This window comes from Barbus barbus (assembly GCF_936440315.1).
Source record: "Barbus barbus genome assembly, chromosome: 25".
In the NCBI taxonomy this organism is placed as follows: Eukaryota; Metazoa; Chordata; class Actinopteri; order Cypriniformes; family Cyprinidae; genus Barbus; species Barbus barbus.
This window is the reverse complement of record NC_136753.1, coordinates 9,855,718-9,865,724: the sequence shown is the minus strand read 5'-3', so window position 1 is coordinate 9,865,724 and position 10,007 is coordinate 9,855,718. Positions and strand designations below refer to the sequence as shown.

The 10,007-nt window shown below is 37.0% G+C and overlaps 1 protein-coding gene across 1 annotated transcript; it reads left to right on the top strand.

Annotated features, from left to right (window-relative positions):
• Nucleotides 1–6,775: 6,775 nt before the first annotated feature.
• LOC306844787 (delayed-rectifier potassium channel regulatory subunit KCNS2-like) lies at nucleotides 6,776–9,615 on the top strand (the record flags this gene model as incomplete). Its single annotated transcript, XM_079377165.1, has 2 exons — nucleotides 6,776–7,741; nucleotides 9,142–9,615. The coding sequence occupies 2 exons, from the start codon at nucleotides 6,776–6,778 to the stop codon at nucleotides 9,613–9,615; spliced, it is 1,440 nt and encodes a 479-aa protein (XP_079233291.1).
• Between the last annotated feature and the right edge of the window lie 392 nt (nucleotides 9,616–10,007).

Below are 10,007 nucleotides of genomic sequence, written 5' to 3'. Positions count from 1 at the left end.
AGAATGATAATCAAAACATAGATGGAGTCGATCAGCACCCCAAAGCTTGACAGTCATTATGGCCTCTTCATTGGTGACATTGTATTCCATAACGTTACACAGTTTTGATGCTGTTTTATGTCTGATGATCGTGTTAGATTACATGAAGCATCTGTTGTTTATTTTTCTTCTTTACTTGTGTTTTTTGGAAATTCTGAAGATGTGTACAGAAGATGTGTACTACCATATAACAATGAAAACACAGATTCCAGCACAAGTATAGCTCAAATATATTTAAACTTTTAAAGTATAAGTCAAGTATACTTAAATGTAATTTTAAGTAAATTTCTGAGAGGTACATAAAGCCCTGAGAGGTATATAAAAAGTAATTAAAAGTATACTTTTTTATTTTTTAGTTTAAAAAAAGTATACTAATAGCACACTTGAATAAACTTTTTTCGTAAGAGTAGGGAATGGTACAATTCTTGTGACAATGTACTAAATCAAAGAATCAAATCAAGATCAAATTAAATGGCAAGCTAACATTAGGAAAGTATGTTATGGACTTCTGAAGCAGCAAAACAAGTGAAGGTATAGAAAAAGTCTGATTACGTCGTTATATGTAAACAGCCCAGAAAAAAAAGCATGCAGCATAGGCCCCCGGATACACCTCTGATGGTGTCAGATTTCAGTGAGCTAACTTCATTTGGCCATTTGAGTCTGTTTGGTTGGATCATGCACCCACAGATATGAAAGATAAATGTGAATCAGGCAATTTTGTTTAATTAGAATTAAATACTTTCAGACTGTGATGATACTAATGCAACAATATTAATCTGAACATCAGTTTAAAAACAATTAGCCTATCCTAATTAATTAATGGAGGAGAATACTAGATTTTTCAGTATAACAATTATTTGACACATTGCTTTTGCATCTAACAAGGCTGACCCATTGTGAGTGGCAGGCAAGGGTAAACAATTGATTTCTTAGAAAGTGAAAGAAGTAAGAGTTCACCCAGACAGGTGACCTCTGAACAAGTTGAAAAGATTGATCAAAAAAAAAAAAAATCCATAAACTTATTTTCTGCCCCTAAACTTCACTGAAAAAGATTCACAGGATATTCAAATAGCCTAGGTTAATTCCAGAATTGACGTTCCTGTGAACTGCGGTGTTTGACTGCTAGGGTGTGTACTCTGGACAACTGCGCATCATTTCACATCGAAGCAGAAGGCGCGGAGGAAAATGAGCGGAGTCTGAGGAGCAATTTATTGCGAAGCGAAAATATAAACAGATATTAGAGAAATATAATATTTACAAAATCAGTAAACATAGATTACTATAGATCAGTGGATTGATACTTTATGACATCTTACACAGGCGCCGCAAAGAAACGTGAAAAGAAAACAAGAGGAGAACAAACAGTGACATCTGTGTGGTAGGTTTCCTTTTTAATTGTAGAACCATACGCTGATATATAGGGGAGAATAAATTAAAAGCGGAGATGCAACATTTTGTTTTAATAATCATGTTGATTTTTAATTGTGTTTAAGAGCATAGCGATATGCAATTTCCTAAGAACAGCAGTGGCCATTGATACGTTTTCAATTTAATAGCCTACATTGCTGGCAAATGTCTAGGCCAAATCCTGCTCATTTATTTATTACTTTTGAATGTAGGCTATATATAGGCTGTGTGTGTGTGTGACCTGTTAAGTCCTGTAGGCTATTTGAACTATTGGTACTTACAGCATTGCATGATTTTGAAGGTCTCCGAGTTTAAAAAGAGTAAAAGCTGTCCTAATATATATATATATATATGATTGAAATATCTGATTGACCACCGCCAAGTTGCGCTGTACGATAACTAATGTATACAAAGTGAAAGCTGTAGCTACATAAAGTAAACTATTAAAATAATGGCAGCAACCAGTAATATAAAAATGTTTACTAGGGGTACCTTTTATATAGCTTACACAATTTATATTTTACTTAGGCTAGTTATATTCTCTAGATCAGGGGTTTTCAACCTTTTAGGACATGCGCCCCCCCCAACACCAACCACCCCCCCCCCCCCCCCCCCGCCCCGCGCGAGCCCAAAGTGCGCGAACATCATTCACATATTGTTTGCTGCATTTCCAGTGCGTAGCATTAAGAAACATACACATATAACCAGCTTACCTGATTCAGTGTGATGGCTGAGCCCGTTTCTGAGATAACAACATGTCAATGGTTGGATTTCTGACATGACTAACCGTAAATTATTTTACACCATTCTCACTGTCGCCTAACAGCGGGAGTCTGATTGCCCCCTAGCGGATGGCTGAAGATTTGAAAGCTCGTATTCGTAAATCTTCAAGGCAATGTCTCTGAATTAATTGATGCTCGCGCCCCCCTTGACATGTGCTGGCGCCCCACAGGTTGAAAACCCCTGCTCTAGATTATATATTATTTCTGGTGTAGCCTGTACTTTCTGCAAGAAGTTGATTACGCATTGCTGATTCCAGATGTCCACTGGATGGCATTAAGACACGACTTTCTTGTTTTAATTAGAGTTATTTCTAGTAATCACTGGCTTCTATAAGTTTTAGAGTAACATAGCATATCAATATGATGATGATGAATTTGTAAGTAAATGTAATTGACATTTAAATCAATTCACAAGAGCAAGTATATTGTTTGCACATGTTTATTTACATTAAAGGCAAAATAACAAGATAACTGAAATAATAAGAGCACAAGTATAGATCTGGAACTTCTTTAAGTCTGTCTAAATATGTAATTACAATGTCTTCTCGTCCATATCCTTTCCTCAGGAAGGTGTGCTAGACATTGATTAATGCAACATAAAAATACTATACATATTTATATATTTTGCTCTTGTATTGTGGAGTGACACTTTCATAAACTTTTCTATGCTCCTCTGATTATATAATGGTAAATATTACAATATCATAGCACAACAACAGTGATCAGCAATAATGATAAGCCTAATCACAATAAAATAAATAAGGTCATATAGATCATAACACAGTCTCGGAGGTAAGAAGTGGATTATCCTTCACCTGAAATTTCTTTTCATCCTGAAATGCGAGGCAAATGTTGGATCACAATAATTAGGAACCACAGTTTTCACAAATCCCTTCACTCGATTGGGATGTTCTCTTTTATTCTGGATGGCAAGGGCAGTGACTGTAACATCGAGCGTATTTTGCAGTGTTAAAAATGTATTTATACCGATTTTATCAGGCTATGAAAATTCTTCAAAAAGAACACACAGAATGGCCTTCTCAGCTGCCATAGTTGCAACACTTGCGTCATCAGAACAGGATGTTCAACGCATCATCGTTTCCGTTTAATAAACGTTTTGCACCGTTTTTTCGGGGCTGAACGCAGCCCTGGTGATCAAACCCTTGACCTTGGCACTACACTATGCTGTATATTGAGCTACAGGAAGGTATTTATGACACTAAACCATTTATTTTTATTGTATCCGCAAATAGTTATTGACAGTCCTAAAACCAAGAAAGTGATTTTGTGATACAATGTGATTTTCACAGGATTTAGTTTATCATTAATGTTACATAATTCTGCATATGGTAAATAGAATGGTAATAAAATACTGGTTAAAACTCTGGTTGATCATCAGAGAACCATATATATCTATGGTTCTTACAAGCATAGCGTGCACAATGTTATGGCATTTACATGAATATTGATTGGTTTGTTAGTATGAGTGATGAGTAGAATATTGACTGTTCCAAGATGGTGGACATGTTGACATGTAAAAAAGCATTACCATAAATCACGCTACCAATGGTGATTTAATCTAAAGATCGGTTAGCTCATATCACATTAAATCGTGCAAATTATTATTGTCGTTATACTTTATTCTCAAATGATTAATGTTAACAACATCAGCATTGCGTGACTGAGTATAGTGTGTAGATTTCAATTTCTGTACAGTCTAATCTAATTGTAATGCCATTCGGATTTCATATTTAGAAATTCTTTCAACCCAAAAAGCAAACTATGCTGCCTTCAAACTGTTTTTCTTTAAAATACAAATCTTGTGTAATCCCATGGCTATCTGTAATCAGAAGCATATGTAAAACTGGAATATAATTTAATTTCATTCACATGTGTTTCGTAAACACATAATCCTTTCTGGATCACAATCCACCATTAAAATGATACATTTAATTATTCTAGCTGCTGTGAGAAAAGGCTATAAACGATGTGTCACCTGCAGGATCCTCACATGCGATAGCCTACTAGCCAGGACAACTTCTTATGTTTACAGACGTGACATAATGACACAGTTCCATGCTCGAATTTCCCTCAAAAACCTACCCGTACCACTCAAATTAGAAAACATTATTATAAGCTAACCGTTGTGAATCGGGCTAAAGTAAGGTGAAAGTTTTGAACACTGGCTGGTTATGTTTGATCAAATATTGATTTCGGATCATTTTCAACCAAAAAAAGTTATGGACTGCAGCCTTAAATAAATGCTTTGTTTATAATGGGAACATTTTAAGCTATGAAACTTGCGGGATGTTTTAATGGTACAGAGACCTCTTATATGCCAAAAGATCAAGCCAAATTTGATTTCTCATGTCATGACCCCTTTAAGACACATAGTGCCAAATCAATGGTGCGATACAGCTCATTAAAGCTCTCCAGCATTTGTCCATGCTCTTTAGAACATCTGCGTAATAGTATAATGGCCTGACCGCCATTCCTCTTGACTCACCACTGCTTAAGTCTTACCAACCAACAAACACATGAGCCTGCACAACTTTGGTGGAAAACTAGCATGCTGCACAGACGTGCAAGTGGGCTGGCAAAGCCTCGTTGACTGGGTGGGGGCACCTTCAGATACCCATTCTAAGTGGCAATGTCCAATGGCAAAGTCAGATGCCACTTTTTCACATTTCTCCATCCCGCAGGGGAGAGATTCAGAAAGAAACTTGTCTGATTGTGACAAGACATCACTCTTGGTATCCTTCAGTGAGAGAGTATTCATTCCCTCATCCTTGCAGCCAAAAGTGACAGGACAGTGTAAAATGAGAAATACAAGGCCTGAGCTGCAGTCTCCTTTCTCCATGTCCTTCACTTTCTTCGCTTTTGTGACCTCTCTGGCACCACAGAGGTTAGATATCAGGAGAGCTGGGGATTGATCTTTTTAAAGAAACCAACCTAAGAAGAAAGCATCTTGAACTTCATGACAGAGGCACAATAAATAGCGCTCATGTCCATATGAGAAACTTATATATTTCTCACATAGAGGGAAACATCTGAATACCATCTTGAAAAAGATGTTAGTGCAGTCTCTCTTATATTGTCCAAATCAATCATTATCAAACACCCAGCAAGAGGGCACTTCAGTGTAAATAATACATTTGTTGCCACACAGCTGGGGGTGGAAAATCTGAACTGAAAATAAGACAGAAAATAAAGTAAAGACTAGATGTAATCGTGAGCCTGAAGACTAAAAATGGGACAAAATGACACTGAACCCCGAGTCTATATGTGCATGAGATTCATATATGTTTGTGGCCCAGTTCGAGGCTTGTCACAAATAATTTTTTGTTCAAAAAATAATCTATTGTGTGGAGTCATTATGATTATTTAACGGCTCCCGACTGAGACAGAGTGTCCCGAACTCAAGTTGTAAATTTCAAACATGTTTGATATTTACAACTCTTGATTGAGCTGCCTCTGACGTTATACCCATGAGCAATCATCACCTACCGGATGTTGCGTGCTTCTATAGCTGAAACTTGACAGCCACAAACATGCCATGAATGTAGAGTACTGAGAAAGAACATCACCCATTTTTTGTTTTGTTTTTCAGTGTTCAACAGAACACGCGGCAGGTGAGCCATCTGACAACATCGATAGTCCTCCGAGTGCTTTGCTTCTCTAGTCACATTTGATCTTGCAAGTCTGCTTGAGATCTCGTGTCACTGTGAAAATGTTCCTACAGTCAATAAGTGTGTGGTTTCGCGGTCTGGTCGAATCATAGTGTGTATGTTCAGAGGATCATAGGGCTAAAAGTCAATTGAAACTGTCTTCGTGTTTGTGATCTCCCATGGTTTAAAATTTCACATGAAAGTTTGATTTGCACCAGCATCATTTGTTCCAGACTCAGTTTAAATATTTTGCAGGGAATAAAGAAATCAGATCAGTTGGATAGAAGTTATTTGATCACACTGTTAAATCATAAGGATATAGAAGCTACATGATGGGAGCTGTGTGTTTTCGACATAGGTAAACATAGTTTTTCTGAGCAAATTAAGGATGGAGAATATTGCAACAACAAAAATAATATATATATATTTAAATATAAATAAATAAATACATATAAATAATAATAAATAATGGTCCATTAATCATTAGTTTTACAAAAATATGAAAAAGTACATGATTTGTGTACTTCATCCACCACTATTATAGGCCTATGTAAAATTGAAATAAAACATTGTAAAAAATCAATAAATTATAAAAAGGATGAAATTTAAAATATAGTTGCATTTATTTCATGTGAAGAATTACTGTTCGTAGACTAAATTGAGAATTTCATCATAGATCACAGGGTTTGTTTTGTGGAGCTGAATGGCATGCATATAACATCAGCACACATTAATTGCCACAGGAAGTTGGCAAAAAAAGTTATGGTGTTATGGCATTAATTATATTAATATTTTTAACATGTTAAAATGTATCACAGAAATTAACCCATACTAAAACAAATGTCGTCCTCTTTTTCTATTACAGCGTGTAGGTAGATCATGGTTAAGGAAAGACACACTTGGTGGTTTTTGGATCCGAAGGACAACCTTTTACACATCAATGTGGGTGGGTTGAGGCACACTCTATGTTCAAGCATTCTGAAGAAGTTTCCGGACACGCGTCTTGGCCAGCTCTTGTCCTGTGACTCAGAAGATGACATTCTACAGCTTTGTGATGATTTTGATGTTCAACAGAAAGAGGTTTATTTTGACCGTAACCCTGGCCTTTTCCCTTATGTCCTGCACTTCTACCAGACTGGCAAGCTGCACATTATGGAAGAGCTGTGCATTTTCTCCTTCTCTCAGGAAATAGAGTACTGGGGCATCAGTGATTTTTTTCTGGACAGCTGCTGTAGTTACCGTTACCTTGATCGTAAACTGGAGAGACATCATAAATCCTGGGATGAAGAGAGTGATGTTAGCAGTGTGGATACATCGGTTGATGAGATTTCTGATCTGATCAAAGATATCGAGCACTTCCATGAAATGCGTTTTGGAAACATTCGAAAGTGTCTGTGGCTAACATTGGAAAATCCAGGTTATTCAATTCCTAGCAAACTTTTCAGCTTGCTTTCCATTTGTGTGGTGTTAATATCAGTTGCCACCATGTGTATCAATAGCATTCCAGAGTACCAGATATTTGATGAAAATGGTAATCCAACCGAAGACCCAACTATGCATGTTTTAGAAGTGTTCTGCATCTGCTGGTTTACCTTTGAGGTAGTAACACGTATGCTTCTTGCACCAAACCATCGTAAATTCTTCCTGCTACCACTAAACCTGATTGATATCATCTCAGTGATGCCAATTTACATCATTATCTTTTTTGATCTGCTCATTGGGAGTGAGTCAGAGCTGGGCAACTTGGGAAAACTGGTCCAGGTGTTGCAGCTGATGAGAATCTTCAGGGTGCTGAAATTGGCTAGGCATTCAACAGGGTTAAGGTCACTAGGTGCTACACTACGGGTGAGAATACACTGATACTGTTCAAGTGCATTTACAAGCTGTATATGTTCAAACCTGAACTTGAAGTGAGACCCACAGCACTCCACATTTTGTATGTCTAAAAACCCATACTATCCACCCTAAGTATATCCAAGATTAGAATCTGTCCCAGAATACAGTATGTTGAAGTGAGAATCCAAAGATACCTGGATGATCTACTATTTCCAGTGGATTTTTGAAGCATGCATCCATGCACAGTCTAACAGCTACACAAATATCAAATAACTATAAACACGGCAGATGAGCATTAAATCTATGCACATTCATTAATTTCATAAAACTTCAATTAAGTTTAATGCTTGAATGCAATTAAAAACAAAACAAAATTGTTGTAAGGCCAGACAAAAACACAGAATATGGTGACCATACTCCCTCTTTTTCCCAGATATATCATGGTCAAGATTTCTAAATAACCGTGAGACCTAAAAAGAGAAGACACTCTGCATGCATGCTATCGTGGTACATTGTTGCAGCACTGCTTCAAGCCGAACACACCTTTTGAATTTGTTTTCTATTGGTTTCATACTTGCTGAAAGTAAAGACTGAAAAGAAGTTTGAAAAATAGCATGCAGCCATTGTACATAATTGAGCAATCATGGCATGCAAGAGTCTACAGAGAATAGGCAACCAATGCAAATTTTAAACATTTTAGGCAATTAAAGAAATCCCGGCCAGGACACCCTACACAGAATGAGCTGATTAAAGTCACCACGAAATCAAAACTGACAGTTTATTATAAGTGATTTATCTATGCACAAAGTAATCTTTAATCAAAATAACTTCCCCTGCAACAATATTTCTTCTCTTCTATGATGACGTGTTTACAGGTGCAAGGGTGGAACAATAACATCACCACTCCACCAGCCTGTCACTCACATGAGATCACAACAATAGCAAACAACAATGATCCAACGATCCAGCTAAATAAATCCAAAACAGTAGGCACAAACAGGCAGTGGTCAAATAACAGGCAAACTGTCCAATGGGCAATCAAGAACATCATAACATAAGGCTGATAATCTGAATCAGGTGTGTTATATAAAGAGAGACGTAGTTCTGTGGGTCCCCAGGATCAGGATTGAAAACCACTGACAATTTTAACAAAATTAATCCATGATACCAGTAGCAAATAATCCATAAATAGCATATACAGTATTTTGACTTCCTTTTATTAAAAATTCTATTCAACCTTCAAGTCCTTCCAATTATTACAAAAATGGAATACAAAAAATACAAAATTATGGAATAAAAAATGATTCCTGAACCAGTTCAGGCAACTTAATAGTTTAAGCACTTAAGTGCTTAAGTGTTTCTACTTAAATTTTCCATGTCAAAAATCATGTTTTTGTTTCTTTGTGTAGCACAGCTACAGAGAGGTCGGAATCTTATTACTGTACCTGGCAGTCGGTGTATCAGTGTTCTCCGGAATCGCTTACACTGCAGAATATGAAGAAGATGTTGGTTTGGACACAATCCCAGCATGCTGGTGGTGGGGGACTGTTAGTATGACAACAGTGGGATATGGAGATGTAGTGCCAGTGACAGTGGCAGGAAAGCTGGCAGCATCTGGCTGCATCCTAAGCGGTACATTAGTTGTGGCACTACCCATCACCAAAATTTTCAACAAGTTTTCACATTTTTACCGCAAACAAAAAGCTCTTGAGGCTTCAGTGCGAAACAGCAACAACAAGAGACTTATAATAAGACAACAGAGCAACAGTGAAGACAGCTCAATACATGGTCATAACCACTGTTTGGAGGATGAAGACGTGAATTATGAGATAGGAGTTGTCAACTTTTGCTACGAAGACCATCCACTGACTAATAGATTCTGATTTGTCCATTATGCAAGAAAAGTGATTTTTTGGGAATATTATACCAATATCAAACATCATATCCTCGCTGAAAATAGAGTAGATGGACAAATTAAAGGAAAATCTATCCGATCCAGTGGTTCCGCTATGCTGTGGGGGGCATTTTACTGCCATGTCCACTTGCACCCTTTGAGGGAAGAGTGTTTCTTAACCGGAAGGCTGCATCCTTTTTAGACCAGTCCTTCTGAGGTATTTAGACTAGAGTTATCCTCAGCATTAAACAACAGAATGAGACAGTCTATGGCTATCCCCAGCATGGCTCCCCTGCGTTCACAGCATGAAAATACTATGAAAAATTAATTTTGGGGAAAAAACTATATTGAAAATCTTCATATATCTGACTTTTTTTTAAA